The sequence below is a fragment of the Oryctolagus cuniculus genome, chromosome 1, assembly GCF_051225735.1.
Source record: "Oryctolagus cuniculus isolate XC-2025 breed Fujian yellow rabbit chromosome 1, ASM5122573v1, whole genome shotgun sequence".
NCBI lineage: Eukaryota > Metazoa > Chordata > Mammalia > Lagomorpha > Leporidae > Oryctolagus > Oryctolagus cuniculus.
The window spans coordinates 53,801,148-53,829,113 of NC_142867.1; the positions used below are offsets into that span (position 1 = coordinate 53,801,148).

The 27,966-nt window shown below is 50.8% G+C and overlaps 1 protein-coding gene across 3 annotated transcripts in view; it reads right to left on the reverse strand.

Annotated features, from left to right (window-relative positions):
- Positions 1-27,966, reverse strand: part of PARVA (parvin alpha) — a 167,573-nt gene that overhangs the window by 70,602 nt on the left and 69,005 nt on the right. The window contains exon 1 of one of the 3 annotated variants that reach the window (XM_089328652.1): positions 4,678-4,720. The exons of the other annotated variants lie outside the window; for them this stretch is intronic. Coding sequence (XP_089184778.1) covers positions 4,678-4,705 — 28 coding nt within the window. The 5' untranslated portion in view covers positions 4,706-4,720. Of the gene's footprint in view, positions 1-4,677; positions 4,721-27,966 lie in introns of those variants that run through there. 3 annotated transcript variants of the gene reach the window in all.

Consider the following 27,966-nt stretch of genomic DNA (forward strand, 5'->3'; position numbering starts at 1 on the left):
GATGAAAAGGAATCGTACTAAAGTGGAGATGCTTCGACTGTCTGCCCGGCGTTCTGCTGATTGCACGCCCACTTCCGCTGTCGCTGGCTTTTGTACAACCTCCTGTTTGATTCCATTCAACAGATGATGACTGAGTCTTGACGCCACACAAGGCAAGTCGTCGAGAACCTCACTCCAGTTGCATCTTCCAGGCCCAGGGGTAACTTAACTTACAGGCACAAGTAAACACACACAGCAGAAGCACAGCGTGGCAGAGGCCATAAGACACGGTGCAAACCTTGGTAAGGGAGACAGCATTGCACCATGGGAGCAAGTATGGGATCCTGGCACCACACCTGCATTGATTCACTCAAATAAGCATTTGGGGGCCGGCATTGTGGACTACTGGGTCAGGCCGCTACCTGAGACGCCAGCATCCCGTATGGGCACGAGTTCATGTCCCGGCTCCTCCACTTCTGATCCAGCTCCCTGCTGATGGCCTGGGGAAGCAGTAGAAGATAGGCCAAGTGCTTGGGGCCCTGCACTCATGTGGGAGACCCAGCTGAAGCTCCTGGCTCCTGGCTTCAACCTAGCTCAGCTCCAGCCACTGCAGCCATCTGGGGAGTGAACCAGCGGATAGAAGATCTCTTTCTCTGTCTCCCTCTCTATATATAACTCTTTCAAAGTAAATAAATTAAAAAAAAAAAAAACACATTTGACAGCACTGCTGACCAACCTTCTGGGTCAGGCTCTGTGCTGGGTCTTAGGGTCAATGAGATGAATAAGAACCAGCCCCAGAGTAAAGCACAGTACTCTATGGGAGACCAGGGAGGATCACTTAACTCATCTGGAAGTGGAAATCAGGGAGGGCTTCCCAGAGGAGGAGATGCCTTGGCTGCTTCTGAAAGGGAAAGTGGGAGTTACGAGGTAAAGGAACAAGACAAAGTGTGGGAGACACGAGAAGAGGGCCCAGTTGTGAGAAGACTGGCTGTAGTTTCAGAGGGCTGTCAGAGTTAAGCCAAGACCACACAAACCAGAACATACAAAGGACGAGTTTAATCCTGAAGGCAACAGGGAGCCACAGGATAAGCCAAGCCGAGTGTTGACAGTGTGCAGGATGGCTGGGCCAAGGTTCCCCAGTGGACCCCTGCAGCAGAGGCTCCATGGGCCATGGGCAGCTGTGGGTAAGGGGTCTGGGTTCGCCTGGGCTCTGCAGAAGGGTAGAATTCCGATTCAGCCCAGTCCTGCCTCTCACCTGTTTTTCTCTTCTCAAATGGGAATCATAATACTTAGCTCCCAGGTGCTGAGAGGTGCATGTCTCAGTGAGGTGCAGGGCACAGGATCTGTGGGCTCTCTCCCCACCTTCTCCCAGTTCTGCCTCATAACACGGATATGCTCTGGAGGTGGAGGGAGCTGCTCAGAGATGTGCTCACAGAGAACAACGACTCGGCAGCAGAGCTCAGAAACAAGGCTGGAGGGAACTCTAAGAGGTTGGCTATCTCAGGGATGGGATGCAGAGACAGGACGGTGGGAGAGGGAATGGCGAGCGGCCCAGCCAAGGCTTCACAACACTGAAGGACCTTCTGGGGCAGGTGGCCTGGTGGGAGCGACAGGCAGGTGGGCTGGAGGGTGGAATGGGGTCTGGAAGGTGATACCCACGAACAGGTGCAGCAGGTTGGGGATGGTGGTGGGGCCGATGGCTGTGGGTGTGCAGCCAATAGCAGTGACTATGGTTCTGGATAAATCCCCAGATATGGGAAAAATGGGGCACAAAATCCACAGCACCTGGACTGTGATCTCCAAACACTACTCCCATTTCCTGTTACACAGAGGTGCAGGGCTCCTTGAGGAAAACAGGTGATTCTAGATCTGAAAATACGGAGCAGACAATATATGAGATGAGCCGGGAACAGCTTACTGCCAGAAAATAACTCTGGATTTGTAGTAGGTAGAGTAGCATCAAAAAGGCTCGCGCTGGCTAAAAACAAAACAGCCTTAATCATCAACAAAGACAGTAACGGCACTAGCCCAAATCACAGCAAACAGGTTAAAGTCCATGAGTTAATAATGACACTAGCAAAACACGCAGCACCTCACCAGGCACCTCTGGAGGACACAAGAAAACCCACCCATGAAAGAAAGTTCACAAAGCGTCTCAGCTGATCAATGACAACGGAACAAATGAATAAAGTTGTCACCACTGGGAAATCCTCCAGGAATGAATTTTCTAGACCATGATCACCAATGGCTCCTGGCTCCTCGTATCACAAAAAGGGAGTAAACCAGAAGCAACACCTTCCCGCCCTCCCCAGAGACTGCACCACCATCACTCCCACCAATTTTGGGGAAATGCAGGGGTCAGAGGAATAATGACACCATCAAGGTACAGTTGGCAAAACCTAAGCTCTTGGAGATTCTGGATCTTTCTTCGGTAACTATACGTCAAAGAACAGAGCAGACATGAGTGCACATCTACCTACTGCAATGCATGGACTTTACTTCTATCTTGATCTCAACAAACGGTAAAAATAATACACAAGCAATAAATATATTACTGAAAACCACCACAATTATGAGACTGAATATCCTGGGGAATTATTAATATTTCTACATGCAATATAGTTGTGTTTTTTTAAAGAATCCATATTTTCAAGGTCTATAACTAAAATACGAATACTGAAATGCTATAACAGGGTTTGTTTCAAAATTATGTCCGGGTAGGGCTAGAGGCTCAGATGGGAGGGGTAAATAACCAAGAATGGCCATGGAGAGCAGCCAGTGGGTTCACTGGGAACATTTCATACTTCTCTGTACCTTTGTTTATGGTAAAGTTTTCCATTCTCAGAAGTTCCTGTCTTCTTTTCCTTTTGTAAAGATTTATTTTACTTACTTGAAAGGCAAAGTTACAGAGAGAGAGAAAGATTTTCCACCCACTGATTCATTCCCCAAATGGCCACAACGGCCACGGCTGGCCAGGCCAGAGCCAGGAGCCAGGAGCCACGAGCCAGGAGCTTCCTCCTGGTCTCCCAGGTGGGTGCAGGGGCCAAGCACTTGGGCCATCTTCTACTGCTTTCCAAGGCGCATTAGCAGGGAGCTGGATCAGAAGTGGAGCAGCCAGGACTCAAACAGCTGCCCATATGGGACGCGGCACTGTAGGTGGCGACTTTACCTGCTACACCACAGCACTGGTCCCAGTTCTTGTTTTCTTAATGGTACTTTTGGACTGGATTCTGGGTGAGAGAAGGGAGCAGAGGCAGACCACAGGTTTGATGCATGGAATAAAGATGCACATTGGGGTAAGAAGCTCTTTAGACTAAGGATGATGTTGGAATGAGAAAAAACATTTAATGAATGTAGCAAACACTGATTAATATGCTAAATATACCTGACTTCAACCACCATAATACAAGTCTATCAAAGTCCCTAGGGCAAGGGAACAGGAAGACTCTAGGTAGGAAACATGACTAGTGAACGCTGGGGGCAATATTCCCCTCCCAGTCCCGAGGAGTGGTGGTGCATCAGCAGAGGAACGGCGCATGCCACCCGCAGCAGCACAGGGGCTCGCCATCTCCCTTCCATTTGGGTCCGCTCTGTCCACTGCCCCAACCCAGGGGCAAACTCTGGCTCTGCTGGGGGGCCTCCAGGGGTCAGCTATGACCCCTGCATCCCTCCCAGGCTCCTGCTCTTCCCCACTGGCTGGTACCCTCCTGCAGGGGGCGCGTGGCTGAACTTGGGTTTCTGGGTCCATCAACTGGGGGGAAGCTGCTCAGCTGTGAGGACAGCTCTATGCAGCCCAGGAGGACCCAGGTGTCCCCTGCACGTCTTGGGGGGCCACGAAGACTCATTCGCCATGGCCGTCCCTTGGCCCCCACGTGGCCAAAAGTCACTCCCAGCCAACGTTTTCCTCCTTCCAGAGGCCAGAAGGAGCCCACGCCCACGTGCCCTTTAGCCTGGTCAACACCCCCCGCGAGGCATTTGTGCTCAGCCACAAACCCACAGGTGAATCTTCAAACCATGCTTCTCCTGAGGATGGAAGCCGAGTGGAAAATCTTGCCGGCAACTGACAACCCCATGGTGGTTCCTGTTTTAACCGGTTTATTCCATACGAGGTGGGCAAACCGGAAGGCACATGAGGCATTCCTGCTGATGAGCTCTCACAGTAGGAGATCTGACCTTGTTCCTGTTGCTGGCACGGATGCGAATCCCAACACCCTCTCTGCTCCGGCTACGGAGGGAACCTGGTGCTCAGGGCTTAGGAGAAGCACTCACCAGGCTAATGGCTCACAGAGGCCAAATGCTGCTTTGTACAATTTCAGAGCCCCCCCCCCCTTTCTATTTGCCATAATGTAGGAGCAGAAGCCAGCAAGTGGTTGTATTAGGTGGAGCTTTGCTGATTGAAGTCCTTCACCCCTTTAGTTTTTTGTTCACTTCTGTCTCTTCCTTCCATTGCTAGGGATCTTACACATACACACACACACACACACACACACACACACCCTCCACAGCGATCTCTAACAACAGAGGCAGTCTAACGCAGCTCATGTTATTTTAAAACCAAAACCAAACAAAACCTCCAGAAAGCAAGAGAAAAGGAGAGCCCCTAGCAACTCAGAAACCCAAACCCCAGAGATGCACCAGGGGCTGGCCAGAGTGTCCCCAACAGAGACTCACTCCCACCGTGGCCCAGCTGTCACCTACCTTTAGGGCAGAGTGCCCCACAGCCCATGGTCTGGGATGGCAGCCGCGATCATGGTATCTTCTTGCCCAGAGCTGGCCTCTCCCCGTGGGCTCCCACACTCCCCGGCGTGCAGGCCAATCTTCCGAGGTCTAGGGGTCTGTGAAGCTACAGGATCTCTCCAGCGCTTCCTGGGGAGAACACCGCCTGCTCGCTATGACTCTCAGCTCAGTGCATCAGTGAGAAAAGTGGCTGCCTATATAATTGAATATGATGCCACTTGAGACTCCGAGACCTGCTGCAAAGCAGGCATGGTTTTGCCTCTTGCTTCTCGGCAACCTGAACTCTGGAGTGCCTGCTCCTTCCTCCTGCTCAGCCTGGGTCTCTCCCTCTATTACTTGTCAGAGCAGGGCTGAGTGGGGGTGAAGTGGGACACTTTCTTAAGGTGCTGGAGACCACTGAGAAATGAGTCTCACTGGAGGTGAGGGTGGGGGAATCGAAGTTTTTAAGCACATCCACAGACTCAAGGTCAGAGTATCTACTTGGGTACAGGCAGGTGACCCCAGACAGGCTTAGGCGTGGGTGCTATGCTACGTCCTCAAAGCTTCTTCTCAATTGTTGTTGGGGGGAGCACCCATCCCTAGGAGAGAGAACCTAAAGTCATAGTTAGGGGAGGAAGATGGGAGGGTGTCCACATAACACATTTTTAGGGCAAGCTTGTCGCCTGGGGCAGAAGTGGCTGTTTTTGAATATTTGCCATTGTGGCAACTTTGGGTTTGCTGCTGGTTGGTCTCATGCAAAGCCCTGCCAGGGGGGAGGCCCTGGAACTATCCTCTGTGTCCTCTTGCAGCTGAGGCAGGACGAGGACGCAGCCCTGGCCCTGGGCTACCTGATCATTACTCAGATGCGGGGATCACTTCATCTGCGCTCTATGGCGTATCCCTGTGGGGGACCCAGGACCCTGGGTTTTGGGGGACACAGCAAGGATGCCCACCACCACAGTCTGTCCTTTAGGACCCTGTGCCAAAGTCACCCTGCCCCAGGGCAGAGAAAGACTGAGCAAGGGGACCAAGGTGAGCTCCCTGAAAGTCAGTCCTGGGGAAGCCTTCGGACTGGGAGGCAGTGGCGCGGCCAGACTGGAGGAGGGGATGTTTCCTGCTCCACCTGACCGTAGCCACCGAGGGCTGGGTTGCTCTGGGAGACAGCGCTCAGGGTTGCTCAAGAGCCCAGGAGCTGCACGCGCACGTTCAAAAGCAGCATGGATACCCCATGAAGGGAGCAGGTGGTTCTCTCCAGCAGGCTGACAGGTGAGGGTCTGGTTTTGTTCTGTTTCACTGGGGCAGGGCAGAGCAGGGTGGTGGTGGCAGGACGCTCTCTGCAGTAAAGATAAAACTCTAAGTCCCCACTGACCCCCCTACAAGCAGCAGGAGGAGAAACCTTGAGATGTAAGCAGTATGCTACCCACGATCATCTGAAAGGGGACTCTGAGAACCACCAGATTTCTGACCATCCTCAAAGAAGCACAACAGTCTTCAAACAGCCACTGCTAACAGGCACCGCTTATGCAAATTCAGCTAACAGTTTTTGATTAAGAACTGGGACATGTTGGCATTACGCTGAGCCCTTCGCACACATTATCTCATTTAATCCATGGGACGCAAAATGTATAAAAGTGAATGTATGTCATATCTACTGCCTGAAGCATTAGAGTATGTAAAAGAGAAAGCTAGAAATAGCACTGCTGGACTGAACTAAAAGGTTTTGATTCACAGCAAAGGAAATTTAATTAAAGCATGTAATGTCAATTACTGTCATTCATAATCATGTTATACTCTCCCTAGAAATAATACAGATATAAAAGTCTAGAGTTACCTGCATGTTTGATGTAAATAGGATAAAATTATCTGGATTCTGAAAATATCCAGACATGAGCTGGAAAGGAAAGTATCTCCACCTAGCTTCATGTGTCACGAAATTTCATTTGGTAGGGACAGGGGTATCCAGCCACACGAAGCCCCCCTCGCTCCCACCCCAGGGTGGGCTGCAGGGCTTCCGAGGAAGCTTGGAAACCTGGGGCCAGTGCTGTCTCGAGTTTTCAGCTGCTACATGGCAGTGGCCCCTGCTGGTTTCTGCTAAGCCCCGGGAGCGGACAGTGAGCAGGACAATGAACAGCCAGCAGTTTTGGGCTCTGTCTGTGATAAAGACCAGACCCTCCCGTGGGGCAGTCTCCAGGTCCAGTGGAGAGAAGGAACCACAGGAAGGACCAGGCAAAGCAACATGGCGCATTGGCCAAGCCATAGCTCAACCACAGCCAGTCCATCCGCGGGCATCCGACACCCTGACACTTCCCTCCCTTCTCCTTTATGGCCTGTAGGCTATTGCCACAGCCAGTGCTGAGTGACAGGACCATCCCGGGGCTCAAGAGAGCAGCAAGGTCTTTGCATCTGTGGGATTACAGTGTAGTGGGGGAGACAAATATTCATTTTAAACAAGTACAAATTTATAAATACAAACCGAGCTCCATTGAATCCTAGTTTCTTTATACTGAAATGAATAGTGGAGACTGTCTATTCCATAGGCTCATGGCAAAGATAAACGAGTCAGTATGTACCAAACTCTCGACAAAAATCAATCAAAACTCTACTGCTACTACTGTTACTATACTGAGAGGCTTCCCCCAGGCACTAGCTGTGTAACCTCAGGCAAGTCACTTCACTTTCTCATGTCTCAGCTTTCCCAGGTCCCACTTTCCCCATCCTGACCAACTCTGGCTGATCTTGGGACTGGATAACTCTATGTTGTGGAGGCTGTCCTGTGCCTTACACAATGTTTAATGGCATCCTTGGCCTCTACCTTCACTGCTAGTAGCATTCTCCCACTCCCAAACCCAGCCATGACAACCAAAAGTGTCCCCAGACATTGCCTAGTGTCCCCTAGGGGATAAAATGGCCCTACGGAGCACAGCAATCTAGCTGGAAAGGACAATGTACTGAGAAGGAGAGAGGCCGGGCAGAGCTGGAACCTGCAGCTGAGACCAAAACAGCAACAGCGCATCACTGAAGGGAGCCGTGGACAGAAAGCCATGGACGGCTGCATGGAAGAGAGGGCCTTCTATGGTGCTTCAGGACCATTTCAAACCCACGCTCATTTTCATAGAACCAAACATCTCCTTTTAGGATTTCAAACCACATGAAACACCATGACCTAACCCAAGTGAAAGCAATTTAATACGCTGAATATAATTTTCCATTACACAAACTTCCCTCCTCCCACCAAAATTCTGATAAAACTTCTTAGCTAAAATGTCAGTTCACACTGATTCAATAACTTGGGAAGAGATTTTTTTTTTTAAGAGATTAAACAGGGAAAAGGAATCTTCCAGATCTCCCATGAAGGACTCTGGGGCAATGCCCACTGTCAACTGTGATGAGTCCAAAGTCTACCCAGGTGGCAGAGAGTCAGTCATCAAGACAGAGTCCAGGGCCAGCGCTGTGGTGCAGCGGGTTAAAGCCCTGGCCTGAAACACAGGCATCCCATATGGGCGCCATTTCTAGTCCTGGCTGCTCCTCTTCCGATCCAGCTTTCTGCTATGGTCTGGGAAAGCAGTAGAAGATGGCCCAAGGCCTTGGGCCCCTGCACCCACGTGGGAGACCCGGAAGAAGCTCCTGGCTTCAGATCAGCGCAGCTCCGGCCGTTGCAGCCATCTGGGGAGTGAACCATTGGATGGAAGACCTCTCTCTCTCTCTCTCTGTCTCCGCCTCTCTCCGTAACTGTCTTTCAAATAAATAAAATAAATCTTTAAAAAAAAAAAAAAAAGACAGAGTCCAGGGCTAGCGCTGTGGTGTATCGGGTAAAGGCACCTGCTACATCACCAGCATCGCATGTGGGCACCAGTTCAAGTCCCAGCTGTTCCACTTCCAATCCAGCTCTCTGCTATGGCCTGGGAAAGCAGTAGAAGGTAGTCCAAGTCCTTGGGCCCCTGCACCCACATGGGAGACCCAGAAGAAGCTACTGGCTCCTGGCTTCGGATTGGCACAGCTCCAGCCGTTGTGGCCATCTGGGGAGTGAACCATCGGATGGAAGATCTCTCTCTCTCTCCTTCCCTCCCCCCCTCCCTCCCTCTTTACCTTTCTATAACTCTGCCTTTCAAATAAATAAATAAATATTAAAAAAAAAAAAAACCAACACAGAGCCCGCTCTGTCAGACTATCTTGGCTTTATCTGATGAGGCTCTCTGTCATTCCAACAGAGATAAGAGTCTCAGTCTCTTACCTGAATTTTTTTTAAGATTTACTATTTATTTGAGAGGCAGAGTTATATAGAGTGAGGGAGAGACACAGAAAGAGAAGGCTTCCATCCACTGGTTCACTCCCCAAATGTCCCCAGTGGCAGGAGCTGGGCCAATCTGAAGCCAGGAGCCAGGAGCTTCTTCCAGGTCCCTCACGCAGGTGTGGGGACCCAAGCACTTGGGCCATCTACTGTTTTCCCAGGGCATTAGCAGGGAGCCAGGTTGGAAGTGGAGCAACCAGGACTGGAACTGGCACCCATATGGTATGCTGGCACCTCAGGCGGATCCTTAACCCACTACGCCACTGCCTTGGCCCCCTGAGTTCTTGTTGTTGAGCTTCTACTTCGGTCTCCCAGCATGGCTCCCTTGCCCAGGGTCTGGGACTAAAACTCCAGAATGCCCCAGGGCTGCTGCCTGCCTTTCTGTACAACTGAGCACCGTCCCACCCACAGTTTCTACTGCTGCACTTAGTCTATCCTTTGGCATATCCTACTCCCTTAGCTTTTTTTTCCTTAAGCGTTTTCTTTTAATTAAAAGTTTTTTAAAGACTTGAATGAGATGTAATTCACATATTATAAAATCCTTTAAGTTAGACCATTCTCTGCCACTGCTGAATCTCAGAATGGTGTTCAGACACTGCACGCCAGGCTGGCCAGACTGCACCCCCACCATTAGCACGTGGATCAGCAGTCCTAGTGCAGTCCTATCCCAGAGGAGGAGTTAGACCCACATCCCACCCCTCCCTGCTTCCCCTGTCCCCTGGAGGTCACTGGCCAGGTCACAACATGACCACAGCAAACCCCGTCTCCCTTCTGGTCATCTCTGTTGTAGGGCAGGTCAACCTGACCACAGCCACACACCTGTGATACAGGTGTACACAGTGTGCATACTCATTGTGAACTGAGCGCCTCCCCTAAGGCAAGACACCCTGGCAGGTGAGGGACAGGAAGGAGAACTGTTGTTTGGGGAGGGTTCACTTGGAACCAGACATAAATTTCAGTGCTTCACGCCTTATATACTGTTCACTCACTACAGCTCCAAGAGGCAGATTAACCTTTTCCACAGGAGACCACCACCCCCAGTCAGCATGCAAGGCATCAGGGAGGGACCACGGCAGCCGCCCCACGACACCTAAAGTTTTGTTCATTCCCAGACACTCGTAGTGGTGTTTTTTGTTTTTTGTTTTGTTTTTTTTTTTTTTTTTTTTTTTTGATGGGTAACTAGAATCCTACAGAGGTTTGGTATGTCTGTTTTTGTTTCTAATCCTTTCTAAAATTGTGCCTTTCACACATTTTGATAGCACACATGGCGTCTACTTCAAAGCTGGTGACTGAACTCAGAGTACATCAGTTTCCTCATGCAGCTTTCTTTACTGTCAAAACCCAGGTCACCCAGAAGACGCAACGTGGAAGTCCAGCAACCCCCCTGAGGGATCTGAGCACACGTCATCGTTATAACTTCGTGGGAGTTGCCATTCCAGTAAGCAAGACACCAGTGGGTCATGGGTTTTCCAGGATGAAATCAATGCACCCAAACACACTGGAACATTGTCTGCAGGGTTCGGTCTCGGGGTTCGCAGTGTGCTCTGGCTTTCTCTTTCCCTGCTGAGGGCCCCAGGTGTGCTGGAGACAGCCTGGAGTGCACTCTACCAGCCTCCTCTGGCTGCAGGTTTATAGGAAGGACACAGGGCAAGGTATTTGCAAATTTCCCATTTGCACAATGAGCTCTCTCTTCCCACTTACAGCTCACTTTCATTTTCAGCACATTAGCATTTAAGGCTTTAACAATACCCTCAGAACTACACATCAGAGACTGCAGTACCTTTCCACCGCAGTGGGGGTGAGGTGCGTGGTCAGCAGAGAGTCCCGTACATAGACGGGCATGAAGCAGAGCTCCATGCAAGCACAGACGGTACAGAGGGAGCCTCCTCGCCGGTTACGGCCAAGTACTAAGGCGTTCCTCAGTCCACTCAGGACAGACAGAAGAGACAGAGATAACCAACACAATAGAGTGCTGGGAACAGCTCCATCCCAAATGGGGATCTAAAGTGAGAGCCAGTATTCGCCCCTGAAACTTAATCTATAGTCCTAGGGAGTCACGGCCACGTTCTATTTTTGATGGAAAGTTTGGCTCCATTTAGAAGGTCTAAAACCAACAATAATGAAAGAGTGGGCCAGAGAGCACAGACTGCACTTTTGCCAGAGGAAACCAGTGAGCTACAGCATGGAGATTCTCATCTCCTAACTGGACAAAACAAACTTTCATGTGCTCACAATCATTACTACTGTAGACTTTCAGCGTGTTTTGGCACTTAACATTAAAATATATATTTCTCCACATATTCACAAAGTGAACCTCTTTGTCATTCTGATGATAATAAAATGCTCACTAACCCTAGCCTATTTAAGTCTTCATACAGTGGTCTGTTATGGAGGCCCTTTTCGATGTAGGTTAAACTAAACACACACACACATCTAATCTAGCTATGTCCATGTCTAAGTATGTGCATATAAAATTTGATTTCATTAGTACACATTTCCCAAGGTGGAATATTTGGAGGACAGAGGGGAGAATTAGTTCTGAGAAGTGGCAGGGAGGGGTTGGGGGAGGCATACCATCACACTGCTCCCGAGGAAGGATGAGGGTCTGTTTCCGCAGAGCTCTGCCATATGAGACTGTATAGCTTTTATTTATTTTTGATAATGCAATAGGTGTGATATGGCAACTCAGTTGTTTTCACAAACGTGTTAACTCACCTCCCGAGGATTTGTTTACAGAGAATGTTCCTCTGGTGTGAAGTGCCTACTCATATCCTTGACCATCCATCCAGTGATGTCTTGATGATGTTAACTCAGATTGTTATTAACCTCTCCCAAAGCGTCTATCTATTCAGCTTTAGCTGCCATGTTTATTGCATCCATTTCCCCAATCCATGGTTCCTCTTTACCTTTTTGTTTTGATTTTCTTTGTGCCAAAAAAAAGGTGTTTTTTAAAGAAATATAATTGAACCCTTCAAACTTGTCACTGATAATTTCTTCAATTGCTTCAACAGTCAGAAAATTGTCTTTCCTCAACAATTGGGATAAGTATACCATTAAAAAAAATTAGCTCTTTAAACCATCTGGCATTTGTTGTGGTATAGGGCTACAGTGACCATATTTTCTGAATCAAAAATTGGAGCATGTGATCTGACAAATGCCTGTGTTCTTATGGGTGAAATGGGACAGAATATTTGAAATTGAGACTGTCCTGGAAAATTGAGGACATATGGCCCCCATATGTATGCAGCAAGCTGTTCTTTTAAAGCTACAGTGCCAGACCCTACTTTTCTCAGCTCCCATCAACTCTAAGCAACAGAGATTTTTAATCTAAGGTGCACTCGCACCTGAGGCCCGGGCCCAGCCCAAGTAGGGCAGGCAGGATGTCGGCAGGGCCAGCCCCACCAGAAGGTCGGCTCCAGAGTCAGTTATGTTACAAAAAGCCCAGTGTTGCTTCTCCAGGTTCCTCTCCAGTTTCCCCATCCTTCTCCCTGCCCACGAACAACGGCTGCAAAAATGGGCATACTTGCTCTCTGCCCTCAGCTTAAATTAGATCAATAGGAAATACCCCAAGAAACAGTGAGAGAGGGAGGCAGTTGGAATCTTTATTTCCTGATTCCTTTGCTATAGGCCCCCTCTGCTGGGCCCTCCCACACCCCCTCCTCTGCCCTGGAATGCAATAACCATTCCCATCCTTGCTCCTCCAGGCCTAGGAGTGCTAACAGTGCCAAGTGGTTACCAGCCCCAGGAGGGAGTCTACTTGGCCCAATCCTTTGTAAACAAATCCTTTATTAAACTGTACTCAAGTCACACAGTTGGAGTGGCCACCACGTCCAGCAGGGACCCTAACCGAATACCCAGTCTGCAGGCTGCCTCAGTGAACCAAGTCAGTCTGCTTGCAGTCAGGCGCTCAACTTTCCCCAGACCCTGTCCCTAAGCTGGCTCTGTGCACACAATGTTTAAGAGTCTGGTTGCTCCTAGAAGTAGGGCCCTCCCCTGGGACCATGGCCTACCTGGTCACTTTGCCAGCCCCTTGTTTGGAGGATAAGACCGCTCAGCTCCACCCACTGACTGCAGAATTGCCATTCTCTACCAGAGGTGGGGAATGTCTGGCCCATGGGCCGTGTAAGACCCATGAACTCATTTGGTCTGGCCCTGCCAAGGCAACTGCAGGCGGGACTGGAAATTCAATAATCTATAGCAGGCTAATTTTTAAGTTGATAAATTTGTACGGCCTGTGAATGATGCTATAAATATCCAAATGGCCTTTGGCAGGAAAAAAGGCTCCCTGCCCCCGCTAGACCACCAGGCACAGCTCTGTAGCTGCCTACACTATCTTGAAATCCTGCATTTCCCATCCTGGTTCTATCCTAACCCAACTGCTTTCTGCATCCCTGGGCCAGGGCTGAGGTCCCAGGATGCCTCGGGGTTCAGTTCCATGTCTATAACAAGTGGCTTCTTTCTTTAGAAGCAGCCAGAATGCCAGGACCATATAATTCCTATAATGTACACAGAGCTGGGCTGGGCACGCAGTACAGCAGTTAAGACACCACTTGGGATACCCACGTCCCACATTGGAGTGCCTGGTTTCAAGTCCCAGCTCAGCTTCCGATTCTAGCTTTTTGCTCATGCTCGCCCTGGAAGGAAGCAGCTGATGACTCAAGTGCATGGGTTCTCTCACCCACACCAGAGACCCTAACTGGGTTCCAGGCTCCTGGTTTTGGCCTGGCCCAGCTCCAGGTGTTGAGGGCATTTGGGGTATAAGCCAGTAGATGAGAGATCTGTTTGCCTCTCTGCATTTCAAATAAATAAGAAAGTTTTTTTAAAAAGATGGACAGAACTAAGAGTCTATATACATAGAAATGGATTCAGTCATCCCAAGGACTGGTGACCATTGTCTGAGCTGCCCATTCCTGTCCTCTGCTCCTCTAGAGGCTGCCCGTTTCTTCTTGGTCCTTGAACTTTGTCTTTCAGTGCTCTTTGGAGAACCTCCCAGTGCCTCTTCTCTCAACTGATCTGCCTCGGACCCACAGCACGGCGGGATGCCCTCCCTACTGCACGCCTCCATCAACAACCTGCATCCCACTTCTGCTGTGCCCCTCTCCTACAGGAAACTAAGAGCAGAGAGATGCCAGGGAGCGGGGAGAGCAAACCTGTCGCCTTCAGGGCCCATGGTGAGGCCTCAAGGTTCAGCTCCAGGAGCATTCCCAGGCCAGGCCAGGTACTACCAAGCCATGCTGAAAGGGACAGGAGGCAAGCAGGAAGGGGATACTGAGGCCATAAAATTGGGGCACAGGCAACAAACAAGTAGAGAGGAAGCGGAGCTCAACCTAGACCTTGAAAGCAGAAGGCAGGAAGCAAGGCCTTAGGAACAGGACTCAGCAATGGTAACTGCAGTACACCACAGCTGGCTGAGGGCAGCGGTGAGGGACAGCAAGAATTCTGCTGCACCTGTTTTCACGCAAGCGTCCACGTGCTCCTATCTGACATCCGCTGGGCCGCATCTCTGAATCTCAAGAGCTCGGAATATAGTCGAACAAGCAGCAATAAATGCTCCTTAAATAGCAAGTGAATGAATCAGCTTAACTCAAAAGCCCACAGCTGATTTTTTTTTTTTTTTTAGAATAAGATTTACTGATTGATTGATGTGAAAGGCCGAGTGAGTGACAGAAAGAGAGGGAGAGACAGAAAGAGAAAGATTTTCCACCTGTGGTTCATTCCCCAAATGTCCACAATTGTTGGGGCTGGGCCAGACCGAAGCCAGGAGCCTGGAACTCCATTGGGTCTCCCACATAGGTAGCAGGGGCCCAAGTACTTAGGCTATCATCTACTGCCTCCCTGGCACATCAGCAGGAAGTTAGATTGGAAGCATGGAGTCGCCAGGATTTGAACCAGCACTTGTGATGGGATGCAGGCACCCCAACGGGAGGCTCAACCCACTGCACCACAACACCAGCCCCTACAGTTCAGCTTCCTATCACCGAATCCTATATCGGCAGGGGAAAAGGGTCACCCAAGAAAGGAAGCGCTTTGTGATGGATACTTTTAAAAAGCCAGAGTCAACAAGCATGATGAAACACCTCCACATAGCTTCTCACACTGTCCTGGGGCTTCCAGAAACTGCCTTTATGTCACTTGGGGGCTGGGGCAGCTGCCTTCTGCTGTCTGCCCTGCAGAAGCTTCAGAGGCAGGGGCTTGGGGTCCTCAAACTTGCAGTTCTGCCCGGTTTCTCGGGGAGCCTGGGGAGTAACTTGTAAGGGCTCTGTTCTTAGGATGTACACTGTGAGCTCAGACAGTGAACCCGTGTGTAACTAAGCACCGTGGGGTTCTGTCCTGGGCCTGAGGCGCCTACACAACACAGTGACTGGCCCGGGGCCCTTTTAAGGCAGCTTCCAGCTCCTACTCTTGTATTTCTTGACCTTGAAACACGGTGTCTTTCCCTGCATTTCCACCAACTGCCTTGGGTTCTAAGAGCCTTCTCTTCAGTCACTGACCATGCACCATCCAACATTGGAGTCTCAGCTTCTTCCTGGTAGTAGCATGAATAGAATAACTGACGATGTTAATGATTCCCAAAGCTTGCACGTGTTTTTCATGGCATAGTATAGCAACCTTGCTCCCTAGGCTTTGTAACCTCCAGTGGGTGCTGAGACTCCAAAGTGCCATTTGTCTAGGTCTACAGCCGCAGCACCAGGCCCTTCCCAAGGCCTGGCACTCCGCACCTTCAGCCGTAACTGCTGACACCCTGAGGAGTATGGCCAAGCAGAGCCGGTGGCCCTCGACCTCCAGGCTTGTGAGTTGGCCTATGCATCCCGAAGGGTTGCATCGCTAGGGCACAGGAGGGAGGCCCCTGCCTCCGAGTCTCTGACTCCACAACCTCACCATCCCTCAATCCACTGGCAATTTTCTACAAAGCCGACTTTTCCCCTTAACACCCCCCAATTTACCACATGCTATTTTTTGACACTCAACTCTTGCTATACATTTTTTGAAGCGAGGCAGTGAACTGGAGAGCAATTCCCTATCTCTGATTTCCTACGGCGTTGTGGAAAATTGTGTTACATCAGGCAAATGAAAGAGCTAACAGCAGCAGGGGGAAAAAATCATAAAAATGGAGTCGTTTTTGTTTCATCCTGCCTCTCTCAGCAGATCTGGCTGCTGACCTCTCTCTGAGTCATGCAAAGGCTCGAAAGCTCGCTCTGATTTACCTCTGTAGGAAGCAGAGTTTTCTCTGTCTTGCATTTTTCTTTTTTTCATCCCCAAACCATAGTTGATTCCCTTCTATATGGAATTTCTTGATAATACCTCAGGACAAAAATATACATGCATAATAGCTTTTTGGCTTCATGATGTGGATTAACCAAAACCACTCATTTCAGCAAGAGCCCAGAGGCTTCTAGCCAATTACCCGCGAATGTGTTCTGTGAGCTGAGCTGGGCGGTCCTCTCGCCGTCAATGAAGTCATGGGAAAAAGCTGGGGATGCTCGGTGCTCTCACTTGGAGAGTGACCCATAAGGAAAAGCACTAAGAAAATAATCATAAAGTTTTCCACCAGAGTTCAGAGGCAAGGGGCTATTCTCATTATTTTTGGCATAGGAAGCATGGCAGATGGTCTAATCTTTCACATCTCTATTCCTCTGTTCCAGAGGAAAAATAAAGAACCACAACTTGGTAAGGGTCAAGAAGGCAAAGTTTATAGCATCAAGCCCCACCCCCACCCCCACGGCTGTGGATTGCGGCCATTCCTCTTGGGTTATAAGCAACAAAAACCCATTCTCCAAGCTAATTAATTAGAAGAAATAAAAAAAAAAAACACAATAATTCTAATACGTTTTCTTAATGTCTCCCACTCTAATTCCAGGACTGTGAACAGGACAGGATACCAAGCTCTGGCTCTGTCACTTGGTCAAAGGACTTGGCAGCCGTAATTCAGGTTACCAGAGAGGCTCTTGAGTTGCCCCCAGGGAGTTGTCTGGGCAAGCCGAAGCTCATCTCAGGAGCCCTTTCAAAGCCGAGCTTCCTCCTGCAGGTAGCAGGAAAGGAAGTCAGGGAGGCCCACGTGCACGGAGGATTGGGGGAGGGGGCCGGTTCTCTGTTACTGCCACAGAGGCGGCCTGGTGGCAAGGGGATACGAGTGGCCTCTGGGAAATAAGCAGTCCCTGGCCAAAGGCCAGCACGGAAACAGGGGCCTCGGTCCCACTACAGCAGGGAACCGCATTCTGTCAACAACACACATGTGCTTACAAGCAACTCCTTCCCCGGGGCCTCCAGAAGTGAGCCCAGCCCGGCCAACTCCCGGCTCACAGTCTAGGGAGAGCCTCAGCCAAGAGGCCGGCGAGGCCCACCCGGCCGCCTGGCCCGCAGCACCGGGAGGTAATACATGCACGCCCTTTGGAGCTGCTGGAGGTGGGCTATCTGCAATAGAAAGCTAACGCAGATACCCAAGTGGACTCGCAGGCTCGGGACCCCAAATGTGGTCAGAAGTCCCAGGAAGGAAAACCTTTTCCTCATCTCTCAGGGGACATAGGCACTGTTTCCTCTCAGCTTCTCTTTTGAACTGGACCAGCTTTCTATGGTTACACGTGACCTCATGCGGCTGCTGGGCCCCAGCAGACTGACCTCCCAGGACCAGCACCTACCACCAACCATAAACGTCACTCTGTCCTCACTTCAGATTCCAGAGAGGAAAGCTGGTTCCTGGCCATTTGTGCACCCAGCAAATGCTAACTGAGCACACACAATGTTGAGTTGTTCTACATGCTGGGGAGACAGCAAAGAACAAGATAAAGTCCTACCCACAGGCAGTTTCCATTCTAGTGACTCACAGAGACAAGGAAAACCGAACAAGGAACTACACGAGGCCGGCAGAGACAGACTACAGAGGAAAACAGGGCAGGGTAAGGGGACAAAGGGAAACAGGAAGTGCTAGGGGGAGTGGGCAGTGCACAGGAAGGAGGCTATGAACAGATTTGAGTGGAGTAAAGGATCCAGTTAAGAAAATCGCTGGGCACAAAGGATCTCTGTGAGTGAGATCCCAGTGCAAAGAAGGGGCCACCAAAGAAGGAGGTGCCTTTCTCTGAAGGGAGGAGAGAACTCCCACTTTGATTATGGCCCTGTCTAAATACTGATGGAGTCTGTGGACTCAAAAGGCTTCCATAGCCTTGTAAGCTCATGACAAAAGCCTCGGGTGATCACTGACATCATAAATAAGAGTGTCAATTGTTAAATCAACAACGGGAGTCACTGTGCCCTTACTCCTCATGTAGGACCTCTGTCCTTAATGTGTTGTACTATGCAAATTAATGGTAAAACTAATCTTCAAACAGTACTTTATACTTTGTGTATCTGTGTGGGTGCAAACCGTTGAAATCTTTAATTAGTATAGAGTTGGTCTTCTGTATATAAAAATAATTTTAAAAATGAATCTTAATGAAGAATGGGATAGGAGAGGGAGTAGGAGGTGGGATGGTTTGAGGGTAGCAGGGCGGATATGGGGAAAAGAACTGCTATAATCCAAAAGTTGTACCAATGAAATTTATATTTATTAAATAAAAGCTTTCTGAAAAGAGAAGAAAAAGAAAATGAAAATCGCTGGGAAGGAACATTCCAGAAGAGGAAACAGAAAAGTAAATGAGACTGATGCTGTGGCATAGCGGGTAAAGCTGCTGCCTGCAGTGCCAGCATCCCATGTGGGCGCCAGTTCAAGTCCCGACTGCTCCTCTTCCGATCCAGCTCTCTGCTGTGGCCTGGGAAAACAGTGGAGGATGGCCCAAGTGCTTGGGGCCCTGTACCCGCATGAGAGACCCAGAGGAAGCTCCTGGCTCCTGGCTTTGGATCAGCGCAGCTCCAGCCATTGTAGCCAGTCGGGGAGTGAACCGGCAGATGGAGGCCCTTTCTCTCCCTAACTCTGACTTTCAAATAAATAAATAAATCTAAAAAAATTTTTTTTTAAAAAAGGTGCAAAGGATTTGGAGTACAAATGTCCTTGGCTTGTGTGGGGAGCAAGAAGGCCAGTGGGGCTGGAGCACAGAAAGAGGAGTATGACAGGAAACGAGGTGGGAGAGGCAGCACAGGGCCAACACAACCAGAGCCTGTTGGATGTGATACGGCCTTGGAAAGCCACTGGGACTTGACCACGGGGAGTGACATGGGATTGGCCAGTCTTTGATCAGACAGCCAATGTCTAAATCATGGCCTCTTCCTAGGCCTGCCCCTCAGCTATGTCCCTAGGTGTTGTCATTCCCAATGAAAGGAGTGCTGTTAGCTTAGGTATCTACTTAGTGCTCCCCTGATAGCTAAGACCAACAATCATGCAATACTGTCTCAAGCCCCTCCTAACGTGGAAGGCTGAGGGCTGAACCAAAAGCAATGCAGTCCTGGTAAGCAGAGTGACCGGTCCGTTCTGAAGGCTCTCACCTAGAGAGACAGGTGCGCCCTCTCTCCATTTCTCCTGCCCACACTTCTGGAGAAGAATCAGAACCACGCGATAAGGAGCAGTCCCGGGCCCCATTCTTCTCACATCCACAGAGGAAAGTGTGCATTAGGACACACTGAGCTCAAAAACCACAACACGGTCTCCAAAAGAATTCCATTCATAAGGTGACCCTGCGATCAGAACTGGTGGTCTTCTCTTGTTCACGGATCCTTGCTTTCCTGGATCATTTGGCCTTCCGAAAGACAGGAGCCAGCCTGGACCTCCTGGCTCCCTACCATTCTTCCTCCATCTTCCTCTGAACTTGCTGGGCCAATCCCTAACCCCAAGCTGCCTCTTTCCTCTCCCCCACCCAATTGGGTTCCCAATTCCGGAACCCAAACTGTTCTGAAATCGACACAACAGACATCTACACGGCAGCAGCCTTAGGATGCGGTGGAAGGCAGAAGGGGTTCAAGCCCTGGGTTCAAAACCCAGTTCTGCCACTAGACGAGGAGCCTACATCTGGGCAAACAGCTCAACCTCCTCCAGCTTCATCTATGAAATGGGACAGTAATAATAATGTAAGTTTATAGCATGAAGCTGCAGCAAAGTCCAGTCCTCAGTGGCTATTTGTTGACTAAATTAATAAATGCCAATGTGTGAAGTACAGCTGATGATTAGACAGTGATGAGAAACATTGAACGCTTCCGCAGAGGCACACTACTGAAGAGTGAGCAGGAAGCAGAGACCAAGCCGCTATACTGCCATATTTCCCTTCTGTGCACACACACACACACACTCTCTCTCTGCCTCCTCTGCACATCCCCTACACAGGTGCTCAGCCCTGACTCTAACCGTCAGCCTCAGGGTCTTCCCCCTACTGTCTTTCAGCAGATGTCTGACTTTCTCCTTCCCAAAGGAGACCTGGACACCAAGTGTACCCCCACGATCTTCATCTGTATACCCACTCTCCAAGTCGGCTTTCTAAATTCAATTCCCTTCGCTGCACTCCTACGGTGTGCAAGGTAATGTGCATAGAGAGATAAAAAGGCCTTGGTCTCCACTCTCAGAGCTCATATTCCAGCGGAAGTGACATCCAAACGGCCAGTTCACACGCTGTGATGTGGCGGGAGAAATACATCCCCGGTACAGCAGCCACAGGAGGGCTGGGGAGCCTCTGGTGAGGCTCGGGAGGTCGGGGGTGATGCAGGGAGGAGACTTCTCAGAAGCGACGACCCAGGGTTGAGCTTTGCAGGATGAATTGAAACTTTCCTGGCAGAGGTGGGGATGGGGGACCGTCTCCTCACCCCTTCCTCCCCCCAATATCCCACACCCCTCGGAGTCTTGCCAGGAGAGTGTTTCTCAGGCCATCTGAAGGCAAGGACCACCTTCTTTTTGTTCTCTTAAGTTTAAATCATTACAGGCTGATATTTTGCAAAGTACAGTGAACTACTGGAGAATACTGACATAACAAAGCATACAAAATATAAGCACACTGATCACTCGCTCAGGTGTTGCAACAATGTCAGACTGCCATAGAGGCTTCTCCTCAGTGTTAATGGTGCCATAACACCATGACTTTACCTGACCCCACTGAGCTGTGCACTTGAAGATGGTCAGATGGACGATCTTTACGTTATGTGTATCTCACTGCAAAGAAGTTCCCAATGTTTCATTTTCATAGGATTTCCAGTAGAAACTCTGAAGTCACTTTTTGCTTTCGTCTCTAACATAAACCTTGACCCTGATCGCTTTAACAACTGTTTCCTTTGAAATAGTTTACATCTCCTTCCTTTCCTTTCCAGTCGAACTCTGCATTTCTTCATATCTCGGACTGGTTCCTCAACCATCTGCGGAATGTCTTCCCTGTCCCCATCCTTCTGGCCAACAATGTCTTATGTACAAGGCAGCTAACTGAACTTTCCTAAAACACTGTTTCGCCATGGCCACGCTTAGAAACCTGCAAGGGCTCCTGCAGCTCCTGCCATCACTTCCGTTTCCCCACCCAACTTTCACAGAAGCCCCATCACTCACTACTTATGAGAAGCACCCACGGCCTTTCTATTCCAGACAGGCAAAGGGCCTCCTGGGTCACTGGCCCCATCTCCTCCAGCCCACGCTGACCTCGCATCTCCCAAACTCTCACTGCCCCGTGTCCCTGAGACCTGGAGGAGAGACTGCTCCTGGACAGCCCCTAACTGGGCTATGTGTGGTTTCAACATGAGATCATGAGCCAGCTCCAGTTACACTCTCTTCCTAGACTCCACGACTGGTGCACGCACACATGAAAGAGGTTAATACGTAATTCCATGTGAGTTGGTGAGTTTGCCAGGCATATAGTTTGCCTAAAGGAATATCATGCTATCAACTCAATGAGCCTACTGAATTAAGTCTACCAAGAATAACATCTTCCTAAGATGTACATTATCCCTAATCCTCAGAAGACGACAACATTGGTATCCGATGAAGTCAGCTGCCCAATGTCACACAGGTGTCAGGAGAGATTTGAAACACAATGTGTAACTCCAAACCCACAGTTTGCAGGGCACAACCCAGTTTTATCCAGGCTTTCGGAACTACCCTCTCATCCTCGCTGAGGGCCTGGGAGACTCTGAACACTCAACACGGCACTCAGTCCCCTTGGCTCCCACGGGCTTGCCCATGCAGAACTGCAGACACAGAACCAGCCATGACCCCTACACCACTGTTCAGTCCTGGGACCCCTGCCCACCACCTCAGAAGCAGATGGTTAGGTGTGTCAATTGTCTGGAGTGTTTACACTTCCCACCAGCATCGATCAAGAAGGATATTTTAAGAAGCCTTTGGTCTGGGCATTTGGTGCAATGGTTAAGTCACTGCTTGGAATGCCTGCATCCCAGATTGGAGGGCCTGGTTCAAGTCCCAGCTCCTCCACTGCTGATCCAGCTTCCTACTAATGTGTATCCTGGGAGACAGTAGATGATGACTCAAGTACTTGGGTCCCTGCCACCCACATAGGAGACACAGATGGGTTCCAGGCTCCTAGCTGTGGCCAGGCCACCAGCCTGGCTGTTGTGGGCATTTGGGGAGTGAACCAAAGTATGGAAGAGTGATCTCTTCTCTCTCTGCTTTTTAAACAAAATGAAAAATAAGTAAATAATAAAAGAAGCAGCTTTTGAAATGGCCAATCTCTACATTTTCCCCTGAGTTACATGATCAGGATTTTGCCTGGGGTGAGAAGAGAAGGCACAGAATGAGAAATAAGAGAGTCACAATTTGTAAAAATTTATTTATTTTATTTGAAAGTCAGAGAGTGAGGGAGGGAGAGGGAGAAAGGAGGGGGGAGAGAGGGGGAGGAGAGAGGGAGAGAGAGAAGGGAAGGGGAGGGGGAAGGGGGAGGGGAGGGGAGGGGAGGGGAGAGGAGAGGAGAGGGGAGGGGAGGGGGGAGGAGAGGGGAGGGGGAAGGGGAGGGGATGAGAGAGGGGGAGGGGGAAGGGGGAGGGGAGGGGAGGGGAGGGGGAAGGGGGAGGGGAGGGGAGGGGGGGAGGGGAGGGGAGAGGAGGGGAGGGGGAAGGGGAGGGGATGAGAGAGGGGGAGGGGAAGGGGGAGGGGGGAGAGGGGAGGGGAGGGGAGAGAGGGGAGGGGAGGGGAGAGGATTTCTCACTCATACATTCTCTAATGACAGCAAGAAGCCAAATTAGGTCTTGGATGGCAGGGATTCAAGTACTTGAGCCATCATTTGCTGCCTCCCAGGGTGTGCGTGAGCAGGAAGCTGGACTGGAGGTGGAGGCAAGATTTGAACCCAGATACTCTGATATGGGACATGGGCATCCCAAGTGGCATCCTGACCACTATGCCAAATGCCCACGTTGGGAATCAATTTTTGAGAAATGGAAAGAAGAGAGAGTGTTAGGGACTTGGGTGGGGGGAGGAACCATGAGAGAAAAGAGCCTTAAGAAATACCCTGTCACGGTTGATGAACAGGAGAGCTGCAAGCAGCAGACAGTAGGAGAGAGATCAAGTAAGACGAAGACAGGAAATCTGGAAATTGGGAAGTCACGGGTAACGCCGCCAGGGCAATTCCAGTGGGAGCACCAGTGGAAACGAGGTAGCTCTAGATGAGTTTTCCAGCCCTTGGTGAACGGGGAAAGAGAAGGGAGCTGCGAGGCAGGGCGGCACTGAGGGCCAGAGAAACGTTCGCAGCCAGGAGCCCGCAGGCGAGTCATTCAGGCAGATGAAGCGATTCTCCCCAGCGGCGCTCAGCCACACCTGCAGCAGGCTCCGCGCCTCCGCAGCTGGTTCAGGCTGGGGACTGCTCAGCCGAAGCAGAGAAAGGACAAGAGGCCCTGGAGGTGGGGTTGATGGATGCCGAGGATGGGGTGGCTGTGCTGGAATCATCAACAGGTGGCCAGGCTGGGGCGGGAGGGGACAGAGAGTAGGAGAGAGCCGAGGACCAGGAGCTGGGAGTTGAAGAGCAAGTCTTCGTAGGAACCACAGGCGTGGAAGGAGAGGAAAGTTCAAGGGCAGCCTGATCCCGAATACTAGCCTTGGGGGCCAAGTCCCAGGGTGGTGCCGCTGCGACAGCCAGAGAAGCGGGGAAGCGGAGGACTCCGGTGTCTGGTGGGCAGGTTAGGAGGCTGTTCCAGGCCCGGGGCATGGAGAAGCATTAGAGATCCAGTGTCAAAGCCCGCAGCAGGTGTCAAGAGCACGGGAGAGGGGTGGATGAGGAGGGGGGCAGGCAAACCAGGGGGCATGAGCACAGGGAACCGGAAGTGAGCGCGGAACAGCAGGACGCCTGGGAGAACAGTGACCCGGGTTTCTGGGGAAGCACACGAGGAGGGGGTTAAGGATGTGAGGCGCTGGGGAGTTTCTCGGAAGCGGGGCCGGGGCTCCAAAGGGAAAGCTGGGTGGAAGGGATGAGAGGGGCCTGGCAGGAGGAAGGGGAGCTAAACTGGATGGAATCGAGAAGACAGAAAACACACGTGACCGCGGCAGTGGGCCCCAGCACCCCCGTGCTCCCCTCTGAGGAGTGCATGGCTCCAGCTTCCAGGGGCCTGGAGCAGCCCGCTGTTATCCTTGCGGGTGATTTTGGTTCTCACTGCCTCCAGCAGACCTGGGAGCAGAGATGGGGCACCTGATTGGGGAGGGGGGGCAGCCACAGGCAAAGGCAGCCAGTGCCACAGAGAAGCGTGAGAGGCTGAAGTCGGCACAGCCTTGGCCATGGAAGGCAGAGCCGAGGAAGGACGAGAGGAAGCGACAGAGACGAAAGGACCTCACAAAACCGAGGGCATTGCTTCCCTGTGAGGACTCAAAAGGGCATTGTGTAAAGGCCTGTGTAAAGCAAAGTGCAGGCCTGCCTCAACAAGCTCCCCTCAGTGCTGGGCCCGTTATGAGCACTCAACTCTTCTGTAAAGCCCAGAGGGGCATTCTTGGAACCGTATTTAGCCAAGAGGTTAAGCCGCTTGCTTCCCATGTGGAAGCGCCTGGGTTCTATTCCTGGCCCTGCCTCCTGGCTCCAGCTTCCTGCTAATGCAGACCCTGGGAGGCAGCAGCGACAGCCCAAGCCATCGGGCCCCTGCCACCCACATGGGAGACCTGGGTTGCAATCTCAGATTCCAGCTTTGGTCCCTGCCCAGCCCCAGTCCTTGTGGGCATTTGGGGAGAGAACACGGGGATGGGATCTGTCTTTCAAAACACTCCTTTAGAGGCCTGTAAAACTGCTCCCTGCCAGTACACGGACCTTGCCCCTACTGCCTTTCAAATGAGATCAGAGAGACTGCTTCCACTTGGAACGTCGGGATTTCAGAGCGGCCTGCGCACAAGGCCAACCCTGCAGGCCTCAAAGCGTCAAAGGGGGTGCAGTGCCACCACCAGCGCTCAGACCAGTCCGGCGAGCTCCCCGCCTGCCTCCCATTTTCCTCTTTTATCTGCGGAATCAGGCGTGCTGGAGAGCAAAGGAGAGGCCTGGTAACAACAGCTTCCCCGTCATTCTTGGTTACTTACATCTGTGGTCAATTTTCCACACTTTATTCCATAAAAGGTAAAGGAGGCACGGTACTTGCAACAGGATAATCTAAACAATATGAACCATGGTTCTGTTAAAGACCATCTGGCTGATCACGCCCAGGCCCACACTTTTAACTCCTTAAGGTAAGAAGGATGCCAAACCCAGAGAGGTCGGGGCCCTCCTCTGGTCTCTTACGCCACCATCTTTTCCTCCCCCTGCAAGTCCATTACAGAGACGATCTCTGTGGTCTCTGCCAACGCCACATTCCCTGATTCGAGGCTGGCTGCTGGGGGAACGCCGCAAGCTTTGTGAATGAGCAACTTGCAAAATGCCTCTTCTTTCTCTTTAAAAGGAAACATTAAAAGCTCAGGGAGAAAAAAAATACTCTCAAGTGCTTAGGTTGTTTCCTTCGTTTCTCATTCTCCCACTTAAAGCCAGGGGATCATTTCCATAATTTTAATTTTAAAAAGCAGGCGACATCAGTGAAGCAGCAGTGAAGCCGTGCTTTGCTTTTATTTGGGCTTACACATTTCTCGCCCATCTGTTATCCAAGAAAGTTGCAAACTCAAACAAGGGATGGGAACACTGTAATTCAGATGGTGTTTTCCATCCTCTGGGTGGGGAGCTAATGATAAGAGATTCCGGGAACGTTTCAGATGGCTAAGGTCAGCCCAAAAATGCACTTCCACCTGCAGAAGGAATTCGGCACATTTTACTCTTCCAATCCGTGGCTGGGAACTCTAGCTCTCCCCCCGCCCCCCAGCTCCCTCTATGGGTATTAAAACCATCCAAACAATTCAATTTAATAGATATTTTAATTTCGTAAGCCACGCCTTGCAATATTCCATCAAGGAGGCCTCTTGCAGCACCACAGCTACCACAGGGCACTCATCCCTGGCCCTGGTCTCCTTTGTGCATAACCACAGGGCAAGGCCCAGGCAATCAGTGCTTGGGGAATGGAGCGTCAGTAGTCAACAAGCTCGGCTCCAACGGCTACTCCTGCTTCAACAAGGTGGTCCCAAACCGACTGCGCTACAACCACTAGCGCTCTCCTTTTAAAAACTCTTCTGGGGCTGGTGCCGCGGCTCACTAGACTAATCCTCTGCCTTGTGGCGCCGGCACACCGGGTTCTAGTCCCGGTCGGGGCGCCGGATTCTGTCCCGGTTGCCCCTCTTCCAGGCCAGCTCTCTGCTGTGGCCAGGGAGTGCAGTGGAGGATGGCCCAAGTCCTTGGGTCCTGCACCCCATGGGAGACCAGGAGAAGCACCTGGCTCCTGCCATCGGATCAGCGCGGTGCGCCAGCCGTGGCGGCCATTGGAGGGTGAACCAATGGAAAAAGGAAGACCTTTCTCTCTCACTGTCCACTCTGCCTGTCAAAAAAAAAAAAAAAAAAAAAAAAAAAAAAAAAACCTCTTCTGGAAAACCTCAATGATACAAACCGAAAAAGATGACCCACAAGCCCAGCCACAGCCAGACGGCAGGGCACACACGGGACACAAGAGGGTTCTCGGGAGCTCCTTCAGAGTGCAGAGGCCTCCGGGAGCAGCTGCTGTTCGGTTTTGATTTACCAGATCGGGCTTCCACACCTTCCTCCCCTCCCTCCTCCCTCTGCCTCGCACGATGCCTCTCCGGATGCACCGACCCACCTGGTTCGAAGGAGTTAACGGTCACCAGCGGAGATAACACACCATATCCCACCCCACCCCACCCCCCGCCATTAATCTCCCCAAAGCCACTTGGACTCACTTCTACTACAGCTCCCCCAGTTCAGCATTCATCTCCAAGGAGAGGAAATCACATCTACTTACACTCTCTTCATTCCCTAACACATTTATCTTGTGAAATGACAACTGGCAAACATTCCCATCTTAACCATGCACCTTATTTAAAAAAAAATTAATGAACCAGGCTAATTTAATTACTAGGACTTTTATTGGAGTTCATTTTTAATATACATTCTTCAACATCTGTGAGCAGTTATTTTTAAAGAGACCAGAAAGAAAACAAGAAAACATGGTGTAATCTTCACTCAACTGTAGTAGTAACTTCACAAGCTAAAGTGAAGTAGGAGAGATTTCCTGCGAACTGAAAAGGTGATCTTATTATTCTGATTCCATGATCAGACACTGATCCCATTACAACTCCTTCCTGGAGCTCTTCCCCGTCTGAGAAAGACGTTTCCTCTCTCTCTCTCGTGATTTTAGGCAAATGCACAGGCGACCCCAATGTAAACGAGGCTTCCTACCTTCGATAGCCAGAACGGGAAAGTTGGGAATTTCCAACTGCTGAGTCCCAACGACTGCTTAAATTTGCAGCCCACTGAAGAAGATGAGAAAAAGTCCCAGAGGGAAGGGGGGGCCCAGTGGCTGAATGCTGCCGGGTCAGGAGTGCAGTGGGCCGCGGGCGGCCTCACCTCCAGGGCATCTGCACACAGACACAAGGCCCAGCTGGGCAGAGGGTCAGCACCTGGGAGGCCTGATAGTGGACAGTAAGGGCCTGGCATGGAGCAGGTGGTCTGGCAGGGCAGGTGAGAGCACGCTGGGCCCATCCAACGGAAGTGGGATGTGGGGATGATCGGGTCAGGCCA